The sequence below is a fragment of the Leptodactylus fuscus genome, chromosome 9, assembly GCF_031893055.1.
Source record: "Leptodactylus fuscus isolate aLepFus1 chromosome 9, aLepFus1.hap2, whole genome shotgun sequence".
Taxonomy (NCBI): domain Eukaryota; kingdom Metazoa; phylum Chordata; class Amphibia; order Anura; family Leptodactylidae; genus Leptodactylus; species Leptodactylus fuscus.
The window spans coordinates 79,610,856-79,634,387 of NC_134273.1; the positions used below are offsets into that span (position 1 = coordinate 79,610,856).

Below are 23,532 nucleotides of genomic sequence, written 5' to 3' on the forward strand. Positions count from 1 at the left end.
TGGGGTCACTGTGGAGCAGATTGTACTGTGTGGGGCCCATTGTGGAGCAGATTGTACTGTGTATGGGCCAGTGTGGAGCAGATTGTACTGTGTATGGGCTACTGTGGAGCAGATTGTACTGTGTGTGGGTCACTGTGGAGCAGATTGTACTGTATGGGGCCCAGTGTGGAGCAGATTGTACTGTGTATGGGCTACTGTGGAGCAGATTGTACTGTGTGGGGTCACTGTGGAGCAGATTGTACTGTGTGGGGGCCAGTGTGGAGCAGATTGTACTGTGTATCGGCTACTGTGGAGCAGATTGTACTGTGTGGGGCCCATTGTAGAGCAGATTGTACTGTGTATGGGCTACTGTGGAGCAGATTGTACTGTGTTTGGGCTACTGTGGAGCAGATTGTAATGTGTATGGGCTACTGTGGAGCAGATTGTACTGTGTGGGGATCATTGTGGAGCAGATTGTACTGTGTATGGGCCACTGTGGAGCAGATTGTACTGTGTGGGGCCCATTGTGGAGCAGATTGTACTGTGTGAGGCCCACAAAGTATCTGTTTTATAGCAGACAAGTGATATTATTTAAGTCAGTACACTACCAATCTGAACAGTATTAAGGTTATATTGCCATGTTGGTACTTTATGATAAATTAGAAGGTTTGGGGTTGCAGTTTGGGCACTCCGTCTCTAAAAGGTTCGCCATCACTAGTATATACTAAAGCTCTGTAATGTATGATCTCAGCTATAATTAGATACACACTATGTCTGACTATTAAGAACATATGTGTAGGTGTATGTACTGTATGTATCCAGTCATATACTGACTGCAATAAAAAATGGTTATACTATGAAGGCTATGGGAACCCAATGTACCCCAACCAAATGAATGCCCATATCTATGGCCTAGGAACATATCAGCATACATACATATAATACATGAATTTTCCCATTTCTGCATTTTTAAGGAGTCGCGTAAAAAAGGGGGAGACCTCCTGGTCTCCAGGAGAGTTGGCATTAAGGTGGCGTTATACAGGGCGGGGGACACTAAGGGGGCATTATACTGTGTGGGGGACACTAAGGGGGCATTATACTGTCCCAGGTTTTGGCACCCAATGGCCGCTTTTTTTTACTGAAAAAAAGTTGCAAACTATGTAGATGAATTATAAAAAATAGCGACATGTGAAGCCTAGCCTAAATCTACCGAAAGCGACTTATTATATTAAAAAAAAAAATGGCATCCAATGCACAGTATTTTACTCAATTTCTGTAACCATTATGCAGTCCATGTGCTGATTTTGAGAGTTTGTAACTCACTAGGTACATAATAACACCCCTAATCTAATGCCATCCTTCGCCAACCACAACATGGCAGATGCGACAGGTAACTTGGCGCCCTCTAGTGTCTGTTTAGGGATACGGCCGGGACAGTGACAAGGTACATGAAGCGCATGCGCCCCCTCAGCTGCCGGATGAGGTAATCGGGCTGCAGAAGATTAGCCCGCATGCGCAGTATCACTCCAAGGTTTGCAGGCAGCAGGAACATGGACGTCCAGGTAGCACCGCTGCGGGCCTGGGATGATTTCTTCCCAGGCTCTGATCGCTTCGGCCGACCGGACTTCAAAGACATCTCGAAATGGAACAACAGAGTCGTAAGCAATCTGCTGTACTACCAGACCAACTACCTGGCCCTGGCCGCGGCCGTCATCTGTCTGGTGGGGTAAGTGGCCATGATGTAGCAATTAAAGGGTGAAGGGAGATGGCGGGGGGAGGACCAGTGGGGTGTAATGGTATTAGACATGCACAATGCAATAACATAAGGTGTATTCCACCACCTGACGAGTGTAGCACCTTCCTAAGGCCATGCTGGGACTTGTAGTTCTGCAGACAGCAATGCCAGTGGCCTAGGCAGGGGGCATATGCAGGTAATGGTGCCTAGTAATGGACTATAACACTAAGGAGAACTGAAAATCCAAAATGCATAGAAGTCTCCTAATGCATTGGAGCCACAGCAGCGCCGCCCTGCGACTTGTACCCTAAGAGAGTTAAGAAGCTCAAGTGGCGCCCTACACCTTACTATCCAAACTCAGCCTAGTACAAGTCCCTGTAAATACTGTTTGCCTATCCTGGTGTGAGATTGTAAGAGTCATCTGATGGTTCTGCACCATGTAAAAGTTGCAGTCAGGCGCCTCTTTTGGCTGCTGGTACATTTACTGCAGATTTACATTACAAACTGAATCAATACAGAGCAGGGGAAGTTCCCTGCATGTGACCATATGTATATTCTGCATACTATAAGGGATTCCAGATGGTTTATGGCTTATTGCTATGGCCTCATACACGTGTTTTTTACGGGTCCATGTGGTTGCTGTGAACACAGGCCACAAAATATTGAGTGGGTCCTATTCCAGGCTGTTTCACGTATACGTCTATGAAAATCAGGGGCTGCACATGTCTACCGTGATTTTTCAGGGGCCCATATGGTCGTGTGTATGGGGCTAGGTATCAGGGGTGTGACTTTTTATTTACACCAATGGCTCTCTGTCGGGGCATGCTGGGGATTGTAGTTTTGCAACAGCTGCAGATTTAGGCTTTGATCTTGGACAACCCTGATGTAGCCCAATAAGACTGAGCCATCGAGGCCAACGGCCGACCATGCACGGGCCTTCAACGCGAGAGGGTTTTTTTGCAGCCACAGCTTTACATTCTGGTTGCAGCATCGGGCGCCCCCATATGGCAGCCATATTCCCTAGCAAGGCCTAAGAACAGGAGTCGTCCTCTGTACAGTCCTTCAGATTTGCAGTAAATCTTGTGTTTCTTTGACTGGTTTTCCATGAGAGTATTGTGGCCACCAATCCCGTCCCATCTTCGCTTCTAATAACCTGTGCAAATATCGCACTCATGTGAATACATTCCTGACGGACACTGTTAGTGGCCGGGTATGAGGAGCTAAGTAAAGCCGGATCTTCCCTGCCATGTAATGACGCGGCATCCTCCGAGCTGAATAATATCCCAGATGTCACCCCCCGAAATATACCCGCACTCTTCAGAGCCGTCACCTCTCCTGACATGGCTGCTTTACTCAATACATTGATATATCAATTCTGGATCTTTTCTCCTAACTCTGCTGTGCTTTTCCTCTGTTACTCCTCATGGAAATGTGTTAAGAAATTGACAACTGGGCGTTACCATTCCACTTGTTCAAAGGGTGTGTCACTGTACGGTCTGATACTGACTTGCATTGTCGTATTGTGCAAGGACACAAAACCAACTAGTTATCAAATTATTCATTCATTTCCAGGAGGAATAACAGAGGAACGACACGAGAATTATAAGAAAATATACGGCAGGATTGTTATATTATCGGGAATGTCGGCATTTAGTAAAACAGACATGTCGGTGGAAATAACGGGTTCTCCTACAAAAATTCTACCTACAGTGCCCAGCGGACCCGAGTGACCCTGATGGACTCTATTGGGTTTCTATCAAGGCGCCCTCACTGTACTAGATTAGATGCTTTACCAATATTATGATGGTAAAATTGAAACTTTTAAGTGTCAAACACCCACTTTAGGGCGATTTATGGTCACGCCGAGATTGTGTTCAGAAATTTGGGAGTGTCCCAGTAAATGGTCCTTAAACTGCACCATTTTATATGTAATGGCCACAATCACTGGGGCGGATTATACTCGCGCTTGGTGATCCCTGTGATGCGATTCATGATGAGGCGCGGGTCTTGTCATGAATCGGGCACATCCTCCGGCTGACCGTGCTCCTCGGTCATGGATAGATATGTGCCGCTCTGACCCCCTCCCCCCATATGCCCTGCCTTGTAAGGCAGATGTTGGAAGAGGATGCATGTATAGGTCCGTACATAGGACTTTCTTCATTCGCTCCCCATTGACTTTTGTATCTGTTGGGTGAAGAACCAGTAAGTATCTTGGGAATTGGTATTTGAGCAATTACACTAGTTTTGCACAGAAGCAAATACAGCCCATAAACTCCAGACTGTATATTGTCCTCCTCTCATGTACTGGACTGCGATCCAGAGGCCGGGTGTCCTAGTGTTATGGGGATCTTTGATGTTAGGACTCTTCTATATTTGTATACAGGACTGTATATTGTATACAGGACTCTTCTATATTGTATACAGGACTCTTCTGTATTGTATACAGGACTGTAGAGCCTTGGGGTGGCAGAGACATCAAAGATCATTGCAATTCTTCAGACTTGACTCAGCTCAGGAAATCTACGAGTAATCTTCATTTTCTGGACCATATTTGCCTGTGTGTATGGGGCCTAGGATGATAGAGCATTGCTCATGCAGAATTTTAGGCCTCCCCCTTGTGACCGCACCCCTGGCATAGGCTATGGATGGGATGAGTAACACACGGCTTACTTAGAAGAGCCCTGACCAGCGTAGGAGGGGAAGGAGAATCTGTGCCAGGAGTCATGAGCCCTTCAATCTTCCACGTAGGCTATCACCCAGCTTTTTTGGACTCTGAGTCATCAGTATGTCATGTGTCGGGTTCAATAGCCACAACCCCCAAAAAACAGATCAGGCGTTCCATAAACCTCTGGGTGCCAAATGCTACTAGTGGACAGGCAGCTTGTGCTCTTGTACCCCTCCTATTCAAATAATAGCAGCAGGGTAGCAGCCGGGTCAACTGCACAGCGCCTCTTCTGGTGAACTGCTAGAACAGCTGATCTGTGCGGGGTCGACACCTGTCCAACCCTGACACATCCCATACTGATGGCCTATCCAGTAGAAGGGTCATCTGTATGAAAATACAATTTGGGGCCAGAGATCCCTTTATCTATTACTGACTTATCCTTTAGCTAAGCCATCAGCATCTGATCGGTGGGGGTCCAGCATTCGAATAGGCACCTGCCTATTCCGTTTCACAGCCCTGTGATGTCACATTCATTGGCCACGTCTTTGTAACTCGGTCCCATTCATGCAAATGGGTCTGAGCTGCAATTCCAAGCACAGCCACGATACAATGTACGGCGCTGTGCTTGTGTGGACGCTGCTGCCTCTTCCAACAGCTGATCAGCGGGGTGGCCGGGGGTTGAACCCTTCCTGATCTGATATTGGTAAGCTATCTTAAGGACGTCTCATCAGTATTATAATATTGGAAATCCCCTTTAAGAGAGAGTATTGTTTAGCTCGTGCTATTTTTTAGTGTTCAGGGCAGTCACTCACCAGGTTTGTTCCCATTCCCAACAGGGGGCGTCACTCTTGTCACATCAGATCTAAATCTAAGGGAAGACCCCTTTAAAAATCACTCATCCTGCAGCGATGACCTCATAAATATCATCCCATGACCACATGACTATCCCAAAAAGTATTGCGCAAGGTATGGGACACATGTCGCCGATATCCGGATGATGTGATCACTGGTTTTGGTTGCGGGCATACACATGGCTAATTTGCTGCGGCACCCCCGGCGCACGGTGTTGTTTATAGCTGGATAAATCCCTAATACTGGATATTACACCATATTAAGGTATCCTAGTGAGGTGTCCGGGCTGCCATCTATCACTCGTATCAGCCCTACTATGTGGTCACCTCTCATCACCCTATCCATCACCCTCCTCTCGGCCCTATCATTGACCGTCACCGGTGCCAGGATCAGATGCCCGGGACGGCCTTGTTTAGTGTTAGTTTATGGGTTGTCAGGGCGGCCTGCGTCACTTCGCTCCTTTTTACTTGAGTTTTCTCCGGATGCAATCAATAGTTATTGGCAAAGATCCTTTAATGCCACCCGTGATCCCTGGTGACGTCCCTAATCCGGGCTGTAACGCTTACAGAGGGTCATCCCTGGCCAGGCAAATATAGCACGGGTTTCCGTGTAATGTCACGTAATCTTATGACCTAGGGGGTTTGCTGGAAAAACTACTAAAGGAGGTGAAAGTACAACAAGACCGTGTCCTTAAAGGGGATGTCCAGAGTAGAGCTTAGCTGTAGGTATTGCAGCTCAGTTCTGTGTGAGTGCTGCAATACCATGTATAACCTATGGGGAAGAGTGGCGCTGTTTTTCATCAGAGAATACCCCTCTCAAAATAGTGGCAGCGTAGCAATTAAAGGGATTGTCCGGGCTGTGATGTTGATTACGGCAGCCTGAATGAACACAGCGCCACACATTGTATAGTGTCTATGCTTGGTATTGCAGCTGAACTCATTCATTTGAATTGGACTGAGCTGCAGCATAGCCTTGTGACTGATGGAGGTGATGGCAGATCGCTACTGCAATATCTTGTACTGATGCTATTATTGTATGTATGACTGTCCATCTCATGGTCATTATTGGAAACAGTCAGCAGGTTGTTCCTTACACTTCTAATACAGTGGACCAGTTGGCTTCTTCTACTATAGTACCTGATATAAACACAATACTTCCAAGAATGCAAATCACTATAGCAGGCATGAAGAAAGCTCTACATCAGCAGGGAATACCGAGAGATTTCAGCTCTGAAGCCGTCAGAATTGTGAATGCAGCTCTGGATTGTAATACAAGCTGTAAACCTTAAAGGGATCCTGTCATTAAAACTCAATTTTTTCTGCCTACTACGTAGGAGTAGCCTTAAGAACGGCTATTCTTCTCGTACCTTTAGATGTCTTCTCCGCGCCGCCGTTCGGTATATAATCCGGTTCTCGTCGGTATGCTTTTGCAAAACTACAATTCCCAGCATGCTTTTCAGCGTGGGGCCTGCTGGGAGTTGTATTTTGCAACCATTGGAGGCCATACAACACTTCATATGACCTGTGTTTTCATGGTGCCGACCCTTTCCCTGGTTTGGGTGTTGGCCCTGTGAGCGCACATCTGTTCACATTCTGTTCCTGCGGCCTTGATGATATTCACTTTTTCCAGGCAGATATAAGTAGCTATTTGTCCTCTATATTTAGCTCGGTCCCACCTCAGATTCGCTCTGCGCTGCCGGTGAAGGAAGTCGGCCAAGTTTTCGTCGGGTTGCAGTGAATGTAATCACAGAGTGAGTGGAGCAGGTGGAGCAACGGGTGCTAGGACTGCAGGAGGACGCCGGAGCTGCTCAACTCTTTGACTTTCTTTTTATGCATACTCCTGCTTATACAATAAGAATATAAACCCATCAATCCGGCCTCATATTAAGGCTTCACATTGCAGAAACGCAGCATCTTTTGGTTGCAAATTTCAATGTTTTTCAGGCACAGTCAGGAGTAGGTTTAACAGAAAAGAAACATCTAAGAACTTCCTATATATTTCCTATTCCTTTTTAATCCACTCCTGACTTTGGTTCAAAAAAATGCAGCGATTCTGCAATGTGGACCCTCAGCCTTTAGTAATTCTGGATATTGATGACCTATCGGTAGGGGTCTGACGCTTGCGACCCCTGCTGATTAGCTCTATGTCAAGGATGGGATGCTCACGAATGCTGCGGCCTCTTCCACATGGAGATGACGTCACATTCAGCGACCGGATGGTGTGGCAGCCCCCCATTCCGTGTATGTATATGGGGCCGAGCAGCAGTTCCAAGCAAGTATGTAACCTGCTGATCTCTGGTGTGGGCCCGACAACCAGAACCCCCAATCGCGTATTAATTACCTAACTTAAGGATAGCGCATTGGTGTGAAATTTCCAGAAAAGGTTTATTCTGGTCACAAGAAGCTACCCCTATCCACAAGATACTGGTTAACTTGCTGGTTAGTGGGGGTACGACCGCTGGGACTCCCATTGATCACGAGAATAAGTGTTTTGCTCCCTGGTGGTATTTGGTCAGCCCTGTTGTCATAACTGGTGGGGGTGCGAATTGTTGGAATCCCAGCGACCTATAAGTTACACCTTAGCTTATGGGTAGGGGGTAACTTGTGATTGAAGTACCCCTCTAGGTTTTCTCAATTACAGATAATTAGGGGGTGCTCCAGACTACACAGTCAGGCTATGGTTGAACCTACAAGGTTTTCCGGGATTTAGATATAGGTGACCAGGATCGGCCACTATACAGTGTACTGGGCTGTCTTGTTCTGGCTCCAATACACTGTGCTTGTTCCAGTGACCACAGCTCCTAACTGATCGGCGGAGGTGCCAGGTGTAGGACCCCACTGATCTTATATTGATGATCTCTCCTTTAAAGTATCACTTTTTTCTTTACCTTATGACTTCACGTATTCTTATCTCTCCTTTTTCCCTTCAGGTTTTTGAGTCCATTAAACATGATCCTCGGCGCCACGGTCGTCATCTTGGTCTTCCTGGGATTTGTGTGGACGTCACACAACAAGGACATAGTCCGTAAATTTAAGAAGCAGTACCCCACTCTGTTCGTCATGTCCATCATGATGTCCAGCTACTTTGTCATCTCCATGTTCGGAGGAGTGATGGTGTTTGTTTTTGGGATAACGTTCCCCCTTTTGTGTAAGTGATTCTGTTTTATGGATTATAGCGGTTTTATTTCCATACTGGCGTGCGACTTAGAATTAAAGGGTCACTCTAGCAAAATAGTAACCCTTACAGGGGTTGTCCTTAAGAAATAGAAAACCCTTTAAATATACAAGACAAGACTCTCCAAAGATGAGAAGACTTTCAAGCTGCCTTGATATACCTGTCATTAACCTCTTCCTCCTCTTCCGCCCCCTAGTGATGTTCATCCACGCGTCTCTGAGACTCCGCAACATGAAGAACAAGCTGGAGAACAAGATTGAAGGTGTCGGCTTGAAGAAGACTCCGATGGGGATTGTACTGGACGCCCTTGAACAGCAGGAGGAAAATTTTGCAAAAATAGCTGACTACATAAGCAAAGTGAAGGAATGAGCATGAGCCGACCCCACCCACAGACCCCCCGCTCCTCCGTCATGTACCATATGAGGTTATCTTTTATGTTTCAGTTGTGTGTTTCGGGGGCAGCACCTCACTGCCATCTTTCCTTCCCCAAACAATCGGTCCAACATGGAGACCTGGTTTTGTACTGTGTTTCTCGGTGTGACCTGGTGACCCCGCTACTGTCTCAACAAGGGGGCCAACTTCTTTTTTTTATATCTTGTCACCCACTGATACATCCTCTGGTGTAATCTTAGAAATATGGGGAGTACCAGTTCACCCAGTCAGGTGTCACCCCCTCCTACCCCCCAACACCCCTCAAAAAACAAAGTATTATTACTTAATGGAAATGCTAAATGTAACTCATATTGCACTTGCTTTGGATACAGATGAAGGTCCTGGTTGCCTCTGATGACTCCACCCAAGGGTTAGGGCTCATATGTATATTTTACCATGTCAAGGATTTTTGTTTTGGCTTTGTTGCTGTTTGTTATCCTTCCTTTGATTGCACTTTTGCAAGAGTCTAGCTCTCTGTGACGGTGCAAATAAAGTTTATTGAAGATGGCAGAGGAGTTACAGTTGATGCTAGTAGAATGGAGTGGTTAATAGTAAGATTTCATGGTGCGGATCCAGTAGGTGGCGCTGTCACGACTCCTTTTTCCTTCCCATCTTCTGCCACGCTTAGTATTAGGCGCACCCCCCACCCACCCACTTGTCCATGTCAAAGCAGGCGGCTTAGGCACATTTAGTTACTGTGACCTGGACCACGCTGCAACAACAGATGTCAAGGTGGAAGGCGCGTTAGCTTGATGGGCAAGAGGTAGCGCCACCTACTGGATCTATGCCACTTCTTGCCACTGCTTTCTAGCACCAGCCCTATGGACACTGAGCACATTGAGTTTCCTTCAATAAACTTTATTTGTCCTATCTTGACAAATCCTTGGATCTTGATAACCCAGGTGACACCACACACACACGCACACGCTCTGTTCTTCTTCCATTGTGAATGCTTACTATTATATCTGCATATTCTAACATATTGCTAGTACAGTAATGCTATTCCCAGCATTGTAATCATTGCATTACCTGGCGCTGGTGCATGAAAAGCAATTCCCGAAAATCATCTAGGAATGGAGCTGACCACTATAAAGGAGGGCATTAGTCATTGGTAACGGTGTAAACACCTGACGCTACCTTGTTCTCGACCAAACACTTCATTTGACTATTACAGGAAAACTGACGAGTAAAGGACTAGACAGTGCAATGGCGGATCGCCCCATCCCTATGGAGGCCGCTCAGCGCTTATGCCATGACTTCTCCTTCCCCTGTATGTTCGATATTATTTGCTTAATATATTTCTATATTATTATATTTACCGGAATAATCCTTAATTTATCCTAATATATTCTTTATTTCCTGCGGTTTTTGCACATCAATTAAAGGCTATGCAAAACCTCACGTCCTATAGAAACCAGCAATTTGCGCTTTGGCTGTTTTTGTTTCCGTTTGCGCTAAACATGGGGGGGCGGTGGACTCTGAGCTGTGGCGGTCAGCACGTTGGGAGTTGTAGTACGTCCACAGGTCAGAGACCACTGCGGTATGGGTAACCCTTCCTTATTAACACTCCTTCTGTGACGAATAATTGGTTAGTAGTAAAAAAGACTGCGGCCTTTTGAAACAGCTGATCGGCAAGGGTCCCCGTTGGTAAACCCCTTTAAACGTCCTGTTAGGGAAATCTAACGAGACTGCAAAAAGCATCTCTTGTTCTGGAGGACTTGACACATCCACTGATATCAATAGTAATCCCTTGTAATTCTTTCTCTCTCCTGTGGAGGTGCTGTAGGGGAATAGAGCACATCAAATAATGCCGATCGGCTGTGATCAAATTAGTAAATCTCTTCTTGGAGAAATTGGTTGTCCCATGTGGACGAGTCCTTTAGTAGAGTATTTGACATCCTGGTCTGTAGGTATTACTAGTTAAAGGCTATATCATTGTATTTTCATTTATTTATGTTTTTTGAACTTGACATTGACCACTAATGGCCGCCATTGCAGTTCTTTTTGGGGTTGTTTCCTTATCCTCCCAGATCTACCCTTTGGGTAGTGTAATGGTGGTCCCATTAAGGTTCACCCAGCTTTCCTATAAACTGATATAACCAAGGAACATCTGAACAAGACACGCCGAGGATTTAGATCTACTTTTAATTTATATGATGCAAGTCGAATGCAAAGCTTCTCTGACCACCATGGCTTCCTCCATTTTGTGCTTTTTATCTTGCCTCTCCTTTAGAGGGCGCCGTTACGCCCGCTAATGTGTTTTTATAATCCACACCGATCCTCTCTTTACTACACTGTTCATCTATGGGTTACCATATACATTCCTATCTATAAGCGACTGCTGTTACATGTCATGTGACAACAGGCCTCAAAAACAGGGGCTTTGTAAATTAAAATTTTGGCAAAATTTTTTATAGGATAGCCGTAAGCCTGGGAATAATGTAAAGTAATAAGCGACAGGATCAGATTGTAGCAATGGAAAAGCATAGGTTTGCATGGGAGCTGCGTACACAAAGCAGTCGGGTATTGCTTTAATCCAAACCGTTCACTTCATGTCTCATTTTGGGATAGATATCGCTCTAAGAGCCGGATTTTTCGCTCTGTAGACAATACCTCCCCTCGTAAGTTTCCGTACGAGGCGCAGTTTTGTCAATGGCAATAGGATTAGATATAAATATTCTTCATACCTCGCTATCGGTATACAGGAGACATGTCAAACTAACCATTGTGACAGGCAATAATGGGGCAGATTTATCAAAATTGCCTGAAAACCATATAGGCCATGTTACCTATAGCAACCAATCACAGCGCAGCTTTCATTTTTCCAAAGCAGCCTAAGAAATGAAAGCTGAGCTTGGATTGGTTGGCATAGACAACAAGGCTGGTTTCACTTGAGCAGGAAGTGGAGCAGTATACTCCAACTCCATGCTGACACACTCCCTTTAAGACATTTACACAAGGGATGCTTTATACTTGCCCTTGTAATAGCGCCACTCTTGTTTATAGGCAGTTACTGGTATTGCAGCTCAGTCCCATTTACTTGAATAGTCTAGTTGTAATACCAGGCACAACCTATAGAGAACTGTGGCGCTGTCGGGAGGATTGTGAATGGCTTTCTTTTATTGATTTGCACATCCGGATGATATTTTACACCTTGCTGTACATAATACGGTCCATAATGATGACATTTCTCTGGTGTGCCGGAGTCGGGCGCTGTTCATGTTACCGCCTTGCGGTTTTAGCTAGGACAGATGCAGCGCTCATTCAACGGCGACAAAAGAAACGGGAATTTCTAGCGGCGATGCATGTGTAACGTGTAGTACTAGTGCAATATTTCACAGATGTGTATGGAAGCTGTGGAAATGAGAAGCAACTTACCAATAAACTGAAACCTGACTAAAACTTGGGATTTTGACCTTTTTTTTTGAGAGAGATCAGTTTGGAATTAAAAAAGGAACCCGTCAGCAGGTTGGGGGGCACTAAACCGCCAGCATGTGATTAGTGTCCCAAATATATATATATATATCTCCTATTTTGAAGTGGATGATCCAAACCGCAGTACCAAGCATGGCCACAGTTGCATGGATGTCCCTGTGCTGGTTTGTTGTAACGTTATTTTGCCAATGGGTAAGGGCACCCAAAATATAGCGCACTGCTGTTTATGCTAAACTTGTATATCCCAGCAGTGACCTGTGTAATGCTCAGACTCTCCTGGCCTGATACCTGTAGTCTGCTCTTCACTTACTTGCAACCATAGGAGTGACTACAGTCTATGGCCGCCTTCCTCATTGTCTATTCCAGACATGACGACCTGTCACAAGTGTCCGGGATGGAAGTGATTGATGTTCCTCTTCCTTACATCGGTTTATTTTAGTGGGAAAATGTGAGAATAAAATCTAAACTCATTTGTCAGAAAGGATTTTCTTTCTAGGTATGGAGTATCCTTAAATGGATTGTCCAGGATTAGAAAAGCAAGGCCGGTTTCTTCTTCGACAGACCAGTGTCTATTTATAGAGGGTATGTCCTCCTCTGAACGCCATTTTATAGTCAAATCAATATTATAGTCCGTATGACACATAGGCACAAGTAACTTTGTAAATTATATTGCGTTATTTATCGTGTTGGCCATGAGTTATTCTGTGTTATATTCCAGAGCTACACTCACTATTCTGCACTCTTGTATTGATCCTGAGTTACATCCTTGTATTATACTGCAGAGCTGCGCTCACTATTCTGCCGGTACAGTCACTGTGTACATACATTACATTACTTATCCTGTATTATACTCCAGAGCTGCGCTCACTATTCTGCTGGTACAGTCACTGTGTACATACATTACATTACTTATCCTGTATAATACTCCAGAGCTGCGCTCGCTATTCTGCCGGTACAGTCACTGTGTACATACATTACATTACTTATCCTGTATTATACTCCAGAGCTGCGCTCACTATTCTGCTGGTACAGTCACTGTGTACATACATTACATTACTTATCCTGTATAATACTCCAGAGCTGCGCTCGCTATTCTGCTGGTGCAATCACTGTGTACATACATTACATTACTTATCCTGTATTATACTCCAGAGCTGCGCTCACTATTCTGCTGGTACAGTCACTGTGTACATACATTACATTACTTATCCTGTATAATACTCCAGAGCTGCGCTCACTATTCTGCTGGTACAGTCACTGTGTACATACATTACATTACTTATCCTGTATTATACTCCAGAGCTGCGCTCACTATTCTGCCGGTACAGTCACTGTGTACATACATTACATTACTTATCCTGTATAATACTCCAGAGCTGCGCTCACTATTCTGCTGGTACAGTCACTGTGTACATACATTACATTACTTATCCTGTATTATACTCCAGAGCTGCACTCACTATTCTGCTGGTGCAGTCACTGTGTACATACATTACATTACTTATCCTTGTATTATACTGCAGAGCTGCGCTCACTATTCTGCCGGTACAGTCACTGTGTACATACATTACATTACTTATCCTGTATAATACTCCAGAGCTGCGCTCACTATTCTGCTGGTACAGTCACTGTGTACATACATTACATTACTTATCCTGTATTATACTCCAGAGCTGCGCTCACTATTCTGCTGGTACAGTCACTGTGTACATTCATTACATTACTTATCCTGTACTGATCCCAAGTTGCATCTAGGATCGTTACCGGGTAAGTAATGTACACAGTGACTGTACCAGCAGAATAGTGAGTGCAGCTCTGGAGTATAATACAGGATAAGTAATGTAATGTATGTACACAGTGACTGTACCAGCAGAATAGTGAGCGCAGCTCTGGAGTATAATACAGGATAAGTAATGTATGTACACAGTGACTGTACCAGCAGAATAGTGAGCGCAGCTCTGGAGTATAATACAGGATAAGTAATGTAATGTATGTACACAGTGACTGCACCAGCAGAATAGTGAGCGCAGCTCTGGAGTATAATACAGGATAAGTAATGTAATGTATGTACACAGTGACTGTACCAGCAGAATAGTGAGCGCAGCTCTGGAGTATAATACAGGATAAGTAATGTAATGTATGTACACAGTGACTGTACCAGCAGAATAGTGAGCGCAGCTCTGGAGTATAATACAGGATAAGTAATGTAATGTATGTACACAGTGACTGTACCAGTAGAATAGTGAGCGCAGCTCTGGAGTATAATACAGGATAAGTAATGTAATGTATGTACACAGTGACTGCAGCAGCAGAATAGTGAGCGCAGCTCTGGAGTATAATACAGGATAAGTAATGTAATGTATGTACACAGTGACTGCACCAGCAGAATAGTGAGCGCAGCTCTGGAGTATAATACAGGATAAGTAATGTAATGTATGTACACAGTGACTGTACCAGCAGAATAGTGAGCGCAGCTCTGGAGTATAATACAGGATAAGTAATGTATGTACACAGTGACTGTACCAGCAGAATAGTGAGCGCAGCTCTGGAGTATAATACAGGATAAGTAATGTATGTACACAGTGACTGTACCAGCAGAATAGTGAGCGCAGCTCTGGAGTATAATACAGTATTGAAATGTATTTACAAAAACGAACATGAAATTTACTTAACATTCTTAAATATTTTTGCCTTCCTTTTGAGGCCAAGGAATTTTGGTTAATGGATGTGTCAAGCCCTAATATACAGGACAGAGTCTTCTGATGTTACCTGTTCGTTTCACCTGGATCATCTTTCTGAGGTTTTTCCATAGACCCATATATTATATACCGTATATACCGTGTATAGCCATGTCAGATTGCGGCCTAGTGGCGGGATTACATTTAGGACAGGGACATTGTAGGACCATTTTATTACATCTTCTTATCATTAATAAAACGAGACATTTCTGTATAAAGGGCACATAATATGGAGACAATTCAGACATTGCTTCATTCACAATCACTTAGAAAAATCTCAGCACGTAAGTCATTCACATTCTGTGTCTTTCCGAATGTCTGGAGATCATCTGTTTCTCGTCAGGTTTCACCTCCCTCTCCTTCCAGGCTGGTGGTGCTTGGTACCAAAGACGTGGAGATATCTGTAGGGGTTCCCGATGCCTTCTCACATTCCTTATTCCCTGGTTTTTACCTTGCAGATTTATGTTGTTCCTCATGCCGGTCATGGGCTCGCTACACGATGATTAATATGGTGTCCTCCTATGTTCATTCCAATATGGAACATGTACAGATTGCCTGATGTCCTGCAGTCAATCGAGGGCAAGTCCCTTTCATATGGACCTGCAGGTTCAGGGGTCGTTGGCTTATTGCACTGTGGTCTCCGCTTGTTGCAAAACTCCAACTCCCACCGTATCCATCGACTGTAACAAAATATTTCCTAAATTTTCTTTCCAATTGAAAAACCGACCTTTTATCTAAATCGGATTGGACCTCCCTTGGACAGACCCTGCTGAGATCCTCCCAAAATATAAGGAGACCGTTCACTTTTCTGACCTTGATCCCCACATTGACTTTGTAGAAAAACATGGCAGCTTTCTTCCCAATCCAGTGCCACATTTGTCCACAGATTACGCGTGGCATTTCAGCACAGCCTTGAGCTGCAGTACCCGACACGAACTGTGGACAGGTGTGGTGCTGTTCTTAGAACAAAGCAGCCATTTTTTCCTAAAGTAAAAATTCCTTGGGCATCTTTCCAACAACTGTGGTGGCTTAAAGCTTTTTTTTTTTCCACAACCATTTTCATGGATCCCTCAAACACTTCAGTCTATTGACTGATCCCTGAAACTCAATAATAGGATGTCCTATTTTTAGATGTCTAAAGACACCTTAGGATTAGTTCACATGTTGTTTTGTAGGCTGAGAAAAAAAATTTCTTTGGAGGACCTGCCACGACCATTTATTACACAGGCCATAGATTTGCATGGTAAATGTGTAATGCCTAATTTCAACTGTGGTGGCGCTGCAGGGAAGGTCAACACTTGCTACCGGGATCCACAGATCAGCTTTCAAGCACTTGCTTGGCTTTGGTCTAGGTCTGTTCTACCCATCTAGGATTAGACATACACTATAACGGTCAGGGTAGCCACACCTCCTTGTCACATTTGCCACTGTTGCCCAATTATTAATGGCCCATAACACTCACCATCCTAATTTATGTAGTCCAATCCACCATGCTTGCCCTTGACCATCCCTCCATGTGTTTTTGGTATCGCCGACGTTCAGATAAATTTGCCCCATTCTATCATTGTAAGGTCTCGGCGCCATATTTGTGAAGTCCCACGTGACATTTTTCCTGGCACAAGTCGAGAATTGTTGAGGGTATAGTCGACCATGGTCGCATCCGAAAGCGCATTTGCCATGTCATGTGTGACTAGGCGGCTACAGATACATTCACATCTCACTCGATTCTGTGGTGATCCCATGAAACTCTCCGCAGTCTCCCCATTGTCTTTAGTAGTTGGCTAATAGTAACATTCGGACTGTCTATAGGTAAGAGTCTTCACATTTACTCCAGCTCTTTGGGGAGAGGCACCTGTAAAGTAAAGCAAAACAATTATTACTTAATGGATTGCTTAAGATCAGTTTAACTACCCCTTCCCCCTGAAACAGCGCCACTCTCTTCCATAGGTTGTGTCTGGTATTGCAGCTTAGTCACTTCTATTTGAATACTGCAGTACCAGACCCAGCGAATGAACCTGAACTGTAGGGGGTTGGATAGGGGTCTTATACGAAGAATACTAAGTATGGGATACCTATGTTTATATCCTAGAAAATCCCGCAAGATGGGTTGTCCAGGGTAGGCCATAAATATTTGATTGTATATGTGGGGGACAATCAGCCTAGCACAGATTGGTTGTACTCGATCCCTGTACTATACAGTGCACTGAGCCAGAAGCAGATAGCTCGCTGTCCTTTATAGTGCTTGGGTGCCATTGCTACATTGATGTCAACGGGAGCTGACCAGCAGTAACACAACCTGGCCACTCTATAGGGAATGGCGCTATTTGCTTCTGGCTCTGTGAACTGTATAGTACAGGGATCAGTCCCACCCCATGAAGAAGATCCTGGACAATCCCTTTAACAAGGTGGTATGTAGACCTTGGATAAAGGCTCCAATTTACCAAAACTGGTACAAAGTGGAAGCTTTGCCTTGAACGACCTATCAAAGATCCCCAAATAAGAAAAGATGGCGTCTGATCTTTTGTCCTATTTCCCATAAAAGTCCCACGTTGCGTTTAATTTTTAATTTTTTTTTTTTTTCAAAAACACAAATCTTTATATGAACCTACATAACTGCAAACTCACTTCCTATCCATAGAAATAATTCCTTACCGCTTTTAGATAGGCGACGTTACTTTGGCGAATATCTTTCAAAAGCTCATCTCTTGGCGTGAGATTGACAAGAGGAGGTGGACGATTCCTTGGCACCGGCTTCAGGGTTTTTATTACGTCCTTAAGATTGGTTTTCTCTGACAGCTCTGAATTTTGAGATGCACTTGACTTGGGCTTTGCCCTCTTGAGCTGTATCATGTCTCGCAAACTGCCCTTATCTGTTTCTTCCCTTAACTTTTGGGCGATGGATTTTGAGTGAAACTTTTTGAGTTTCACTTCTTGGAAAGGTGGAGGCTCGGAATTGCACATGTTCTCCGCGTTGAGCTGTGGCTTGTTCTGTTTGCTTTTTCTGAGCGGTGGTATGGGAATTTTTGGTTCCTCTGGAATCGTTGGCATTCTTGAGTTTTGAGTTGGTGGGGGCATCTTGGAATTTGGAGTTGGTGGAGGTTGGTTCAACATTGCCCAAAGTTCTGGAGGAATTTCCATCCCTAGACTGCTTTCCAACATATTAATGAGCTCCTCTTGCTCTTTCATCTGTTGCTGTTGTTGTTCCTCTTTCCTTTTTTGCCTTTGCTTGTCTAGATTTCTACTTAACAGATTTGTGACCACCATTCTTGGGCCGGGCAACTCAAAATGGTAGCCCATTTTCAACAACGTGTTATTGGCCTTCAGAAGTCTTGCGATCTCCATCTCGGCATGGTGACCCAACATATGTCTTTGATTGTGGAACCTGAGCTCGGTCAGGTGCTCGTTGAACTGAAGACATCGCACAATGGCCACGATTCCTTTGCCGGTGATGAAGTTGGATTCGATATTTAAGGTGGTGATGCTCCTGTTTTCTCGTAACATATTGGCCACTGTGAAGGCCACGTTTTCATCCGCTCCAACATTGGCCATACTGAAAGTCTTTACATGTTTGTTTTTCTTCAAAGCATTGACAAAGTCCACCAGCATCTCCTTTGGAATATTCTCAATGTTGTTCAAGTTGACTTCTTTAACATCTGGATTGTTCTCCCGGATGTTTTGCAAAGATCGATCCAAGTTGGTTTGATTTCCAGAAGGTCTGGCGCTCATCTTAATGAAGCTTGAGTCCAGTGCTAACTTCTTTGGTATATTTAATTTTGAGATCTTCGCAGGTGGTTTTGTATCCTCATTCTTTTCAGATGGAAGCTCCTCGGGGGTGGGACTAGTTTCATCACTTTTTTCCGCTTCTGGCTCCTTCTCTATAACTTCTCCATTCTGTGTAGATGGCGGATGACTTTCTTCTACAGTTTCATTGTCCGTCTTGTCTTCGTTTTCTGATTCTCTTTCAGATGCGGGGCTTTGGTTTATTTGTGTCTCCTCTTCTACTTCTTCTATTGTCCCATTGTCTTTGTCCAAAACTTCCAACGTTTCATTATTACTTTCTTGCTCTGGCTCTTCAGGCTCTTCTTCATCTTCTTGGTTGTCTTGGTCACTGGACTTCTCGTCCTCTTCTCCTTCTTGTTCTTCTTCTTCTTCTCCTTCTTGCTCCACCTCTTCTTCTTGCTCCACCTCTTTTCTTTCTTGCTCCTCCTCTTTGGCAATTAACCTCTAAAATGTAGAATAAAAATTTATCATCAGTGTTTAAAAGTCACAAATAAAAAGGACATAGAAATGTATGTAAATTCAGAGGGGGCCAGGCCATAGCCTGCACTAAAGGCCTCTGCAGGTGGCGGTCTGTTGTTTGTGGACATCCATGACATCTTTGTGCTCTTGGCCTATGGATAGGGATAGTCTCACATTGGACATTTATAGCATATCAACAGGATATGTCTGATAGATACCAGTCCAACCTCTGGGGCACGTAATGTATTCCCAGAATGGGGCTCCCCGACTCTCATTCCTCCTGGTGATGTGGTGATGCCCACCGCACCCAGGCAGAGTAAGTGGAGATTAGGCCTGAACCCTGAAAGTAGATGGTTGCGAGTGTCTAGGGTTGGAATACAACTTTAACAAGATGGGACAACCAATTATTTCACTATCACACTGGGAACAAAGGAATGGTCAGCCATAGCAACCTGATTGCACCCCATTTGAGGCCAAAAGGCCCGCTTTTCCATTGTACCAGTTTTGCCATCTCTCTCCCATTCTTTTGACATTGGTCCCTCCAAAAATTCACCTTCTTGAGACCCTCAAACCTACATAAAGTAGAACCTATAAGTTTGGCCGAGGATTTGGGCCTATAAGCTTTATGTAGGCCTCTGAAGCCTGCTGTGACCAGATCGCCTATGTGTTATCATTGGGTTTCCAATATTTTAGATTCTACGAAGAGCGATATATTTTAGCGCAGCCGATATTAGTGATATCCTTCAGCGATCTCACCGCTCTGGAAACACACAGACCTATTTATGGCCGCTGATGGGTCACCTTGGACCTCTTTATCTTCTACACCAGGGGTAGGGAACGTACGGCTCTCCAGCTGTTGCAAAACTACAACTCCCAGCATGCATACTGGCTCTGCTGTTCTGGGAACTCCCATGGAAGTGAGTGGAGCATGCTGGGAGTTGTAGTTTCACAGCAGCTGGAGAGCCAAAGGTTCCCTACCCCTGATCTACACCCTACAGACGTTATCTGGGGCCTTCAGCGCAGATGTGAACTGTGGTGTATGAGCGATACAGTTCACAGATGGAAACCATCAGCAAGCGGCTAGTAACAACAGGGTGCCATGACATCCCGGACTAAGGATTGTTAAGGTGAGCCCATGTAGGACTGAGTTTTTCAGTGGATCTGTCAACAGCAACTTACTGATGGTCTGTGTTATATTTTACATGAAGTAGAAATGAACTGAAATTCGGTAAAAATAATTAAATAAATGATCGCCCGCGACTACGGTGAAGTACAGGGGTCAGCAACCTTTGGCTCTCCAGCTGCTGTGAAACTACAACTCCCATCATGCTCCATTCACTTCCATGGGAGTTCCAAGAACAGCAGAGTCAGTATGCATGCTGGGAGTTGTAGTTTTGCAACAGCTGGAGAGCCGTACGTTCCCTACCCCTGGTGTAGTAAATAGCGGACAGCTGGACGGCGGGGTCATGTGACCGGCTGCTATTCTGATAGCTCTGACGCTACTCTCTCCACACATGCCATCTGACACAGGTCATGTATTCTTATAACACAGACTGCTCGTGACTTCTAGGACTACAGGTCCCAGCAGGGAATATACAAAGGAGAACACATCATACCAAATCTGCTGTAAGGGCAGCCCTAGACCTTTACCAGTTTTCCCCTCTGCGGACTTTCTACCCCTATTATATCTATACGCTGGCGTTTCCGTAGGTATAATTGACATGCCGCGATTTACAAAAATTCAAGTGTCTTTCAATTCGGAGCATTTCCGCTGCCGATTTTTTTTTTCTGCAATGTGTGGATGGGATTAGCGAGAATCTCATCCGCTTTGTAGGTAATGTAAAATGCAGAATTTTTTTTTTTTTTTTTTTTTTGCTGCTGCTGTGTTTCTGCGTTTTTGCAACCTTGGGCCCCAGCCTAAAGAATGATCCCTGTTTTTGAGATTTCTATCAAACAGCGCCCATTTGGTTTTTTTAAGTATATTGGAACATTCCTTGTCACCATTTCCAATCCTGTTTTTAATAAATCCTAGTATCATAAAACACTAATGTCATGCAGCGAGTTAAAGGTCACGTGACTTGCAACTTTTTGTAACTTTTTTTTATTATTATTATTTTTTATTTATTTTTATTTTATAGTATATTTTTGAGAACCATATCAAAATGATCTGACAATGATTCTTTACCGATATGTTGTGGTGTATCTATGGTGGAAAAAAAAAAAACATTTGTTTCAAGCCAACATAACAGAACCCAACCTGTCATAGTGTTTCAAAAAAACAGGGACAATAAAAAAATTGTGCTATGGGTCAGTGCCGAATTACAGGCGTACCCATCTGACCTCTGTGACAAGCTCTCATAATTCACACAACAAATGTTTCAATATGTCCCCCCCTCCTTGGGTGACCAATTTTTTTTTTTTTTTTTTAATTAAAAAATCTGCAGCCCCCTCCTCATTTCCACCTTACACAGTCGCCTACTCTGCCGAGCCTTCACCTGGCCCTGTATTAATATAAATGCCATCATTTTTATATTAAAATATTTCACAGTCTCTAAAAACAAAGAGGGAAATAAACTGTGGGGTTTATGTTTCTAAACTACTGGTAGCTTTAGTTTTGTTTTTTTTTGTTGTTTTTTTTTTACCTTTTTTTTCTATTTATTTATTTTACCTTTTTTTGTTTTTGTTTTTTATTTAAATACTTTTTTTTTTTTATCCCTGTCATTTCCCTGTGTGATATCTTTTAGCCATTTCTAAACTTAGCCAAAACGTTTGACAGTGGTAAGACTTGTAATAGTTGAACTTGGTTCTGACTTACCCCCCACATACCAAAAACAGACAGAGAGGGCGGACATGACTGCTGTGATAACACATGATTTTACCCCTGACTGTTTGACATCCCAAGTCACTATGGACCCTCGCTTTAGCTATATCTGTATGTGAAACTGACCACCATGACAGCTCCAGTAAGTGTCACCACCCAGCTTTCCCAGATACCTGAGCTGCATACGTGCCCATATAGATAATAAGTCATTACTCATTATATAGGACAGGCGGTCACTACAACTCTTCTTCTCAGTCCTACCTGGTGACGCCATTTTTTATTTAGTCGCTATTCACCCAACTGGATTTTTCGTGACCTGTTGTCCAAAAAAATAAGCCGTCCTATTTTTCCCCATTTTGTGGATCCCTCAATAGACTGAAGTGTGAGGGATCCGTGAAGATGAGAGCCCAATAGATGCAACAAGCGTCCATGTCTAGAGCCCTAACTCTAGGGTCGCTTTTTTCCGGTCCGTCTTGTGGGTGAACATTTACCTCAGATGGCAGGAGCGTTACGGGAACTCTCTCCTCCTCCAGCATTCGCTTGGATTCCTTCTCCCAGTGCAGGTAGTCGATGAGCGACCTGTGGTCAAACTGCCCGGTCGGGGCCTTTTCGGTCTGGTCCTTCTGTAACATGCCCACCGGGACTTTCGGATCCGGTGCCAGCACCTCCATTTCGCTCTGGAGCTCCTTCAGCTCTTCGGGGGATAAATTGGCCAAAATCTCATCTTCGTCGATATCCGCGAACAGCTCGTCTACGTCCGAATCTTGGCTGTGCTGAGACATGGTTGAGGGTACGGTCCACACGGAGAGGGATCCGGGCGGTTATGGTGCGGCGTCTTGTGTCCTCTGAGAGGAAGCCACCATGAGTGACTGAAGCGACAGTGACTCCAGCTGAGGCCAGAGCTATATTAAGCTGTGGGAGACTTCATAGAGAATTTATGACCCCGCTGCCATCTTCTGTTTTCAGCAACTGCTGTCAGCTGTGCAAACGCTTCTGACATTTGAGTACAGCTGGTGCGCCCCTCCTCATTGTGTAACATGGAGCCGTCATTTTCTAGAGGGTTCCAGGGACAGGCCGCTCCACACAACTTTCCATGCGCTCACCAAAGTGTCGCTCCCCTTGAAACCTGACTGGTTTTATTAGGAAAGTCTGCAGAATAGGGGTTAATACGACGTACAGATGCGGGCACGTATCCCAGGATGGCGCTCACACATGCACTCGCCATTGACAGTCGGTATCCGTGCATCCAATGTAGCGCCCATATCAGCGCCGGTCACATACTAATGGTACCAGGACGTCCACGTGCTCTATGGTAGCGCCCAGCTAAAGTAAACCATATGCCCTCATCCATGGGTGGTGTCTGGTATCACTCTGCTCTAATGGGGCTAAACTGCAATACCAGACACAGCCTGTGGACAAGAGTGGTGCTGTTCCTACAAAAAAAAGAAAATCAGGGAGTTGG

At 44.5% G+C, this 23,532-nt stretch overlaps 2 protein-coding genes across 2 annotated transcripts; one reads left to right on the plus strand and one right to left on the minus strand.

The window, feature by feature from the left end:
• Window positions 1–1,482: 1,482 nt before the first annotated feature.
• On the plus strand, window positions 1,483–12,239 carry ARL6IP5 (ARF like GTPase 6 interacting protein 5). Its single transcript, XM_075287231.1, has 3 exons — window positions 1,483–1,705; window positions 8,161–8,378; window positions 8,602–12,239. Exons 1-3 carry the CDS (start codon window positions 1,491–1,493, stop codon window positions 8,772–8,774), a joined length of 606 nt encoding a protein of 201 aa, XP_075143332.1. The 5' UTR covers window positions 1,483–1,490; the 3' UTR covers window positions 8,775–12,239.
• A 2,929-nt stretch (window positions 12,240–15,168) lies between these two features.
• On the minus strand, window positions 15,169–23,049 carry LMOD3 (leiomodin 3). The gene is made up of 3 exons (XM_075287363.1): window positions 22,562–23,049; window positions 17,663–19,234; window positions 15,169–16,862 (listed from the first exon to the last, which is right to left on the minus strand). Exons 1-3 carry the CDS (start codon window positions 22,850–22,852, stop codon window positions 16,836–16,838), a joined length of 1,890 nt encoding a protein of 629 aa, XP_075143464.1. The 5' UTR covers window positions 22,853–23,049; the 3' UTR covers window positions 15,169–16,835.
• Between the last annotated feature and the right edge of the window lie 483 nt (window positions 23,050–23,532).

What these genes read in the sequence shown, in the direction of transcription:
- ARL6IP5 (XM_075287231.1), top strand. Translation starts at nt 1,491, where the DNA reads ATGCGCAGTATCACTCCAAGGTTTGCAGGCAGCAGGAACATGGACGTC. An exon ending in GCCGTCATCTGTCTGGTGGG is followed by an intron (nt 1,706 to 8,160) that starts GTAAGTGGCCAT and finishes TTTTCCCTTCAG; the next exon opens with GTTTTTGAGTCCATTAAACA. An exon ending in GATAACGTTCCCCCTTTTGT is followed by an intron (nt 8,379 to 8,601) that starts GTAAGTGATTCT and finishes TCCGCCCCCTAG; the next exon opens with TGATGTTCATCCACGCGTCT.
- LMOD3 (XM_075287363.1), bottom strand. Translation starts at nt 22,852, where the DNA reads ATGTCTCAGCACAGCCAAGATTCGGACGTAGACGAGCTGTTCGCGGAT. An exon ending in TAACGCTCCTGCCATCTGAG is followed by an intron (nt 19,235 to 22,561) that starts GTAAATGTTCAC and finishes TCTACATTTTAG; the next exon opens with AGGTTAATTGCCAAAGAGGA. An exon ending in ACGTCGCCTATCTAAAAGCG is followed by an intron (nt 16,863 to 17,662) that starts GTAAGGAATTAT and finishes TTTACTTTACAG; the next exon opens with GTGCCTCTCCCCAAAGAGCT.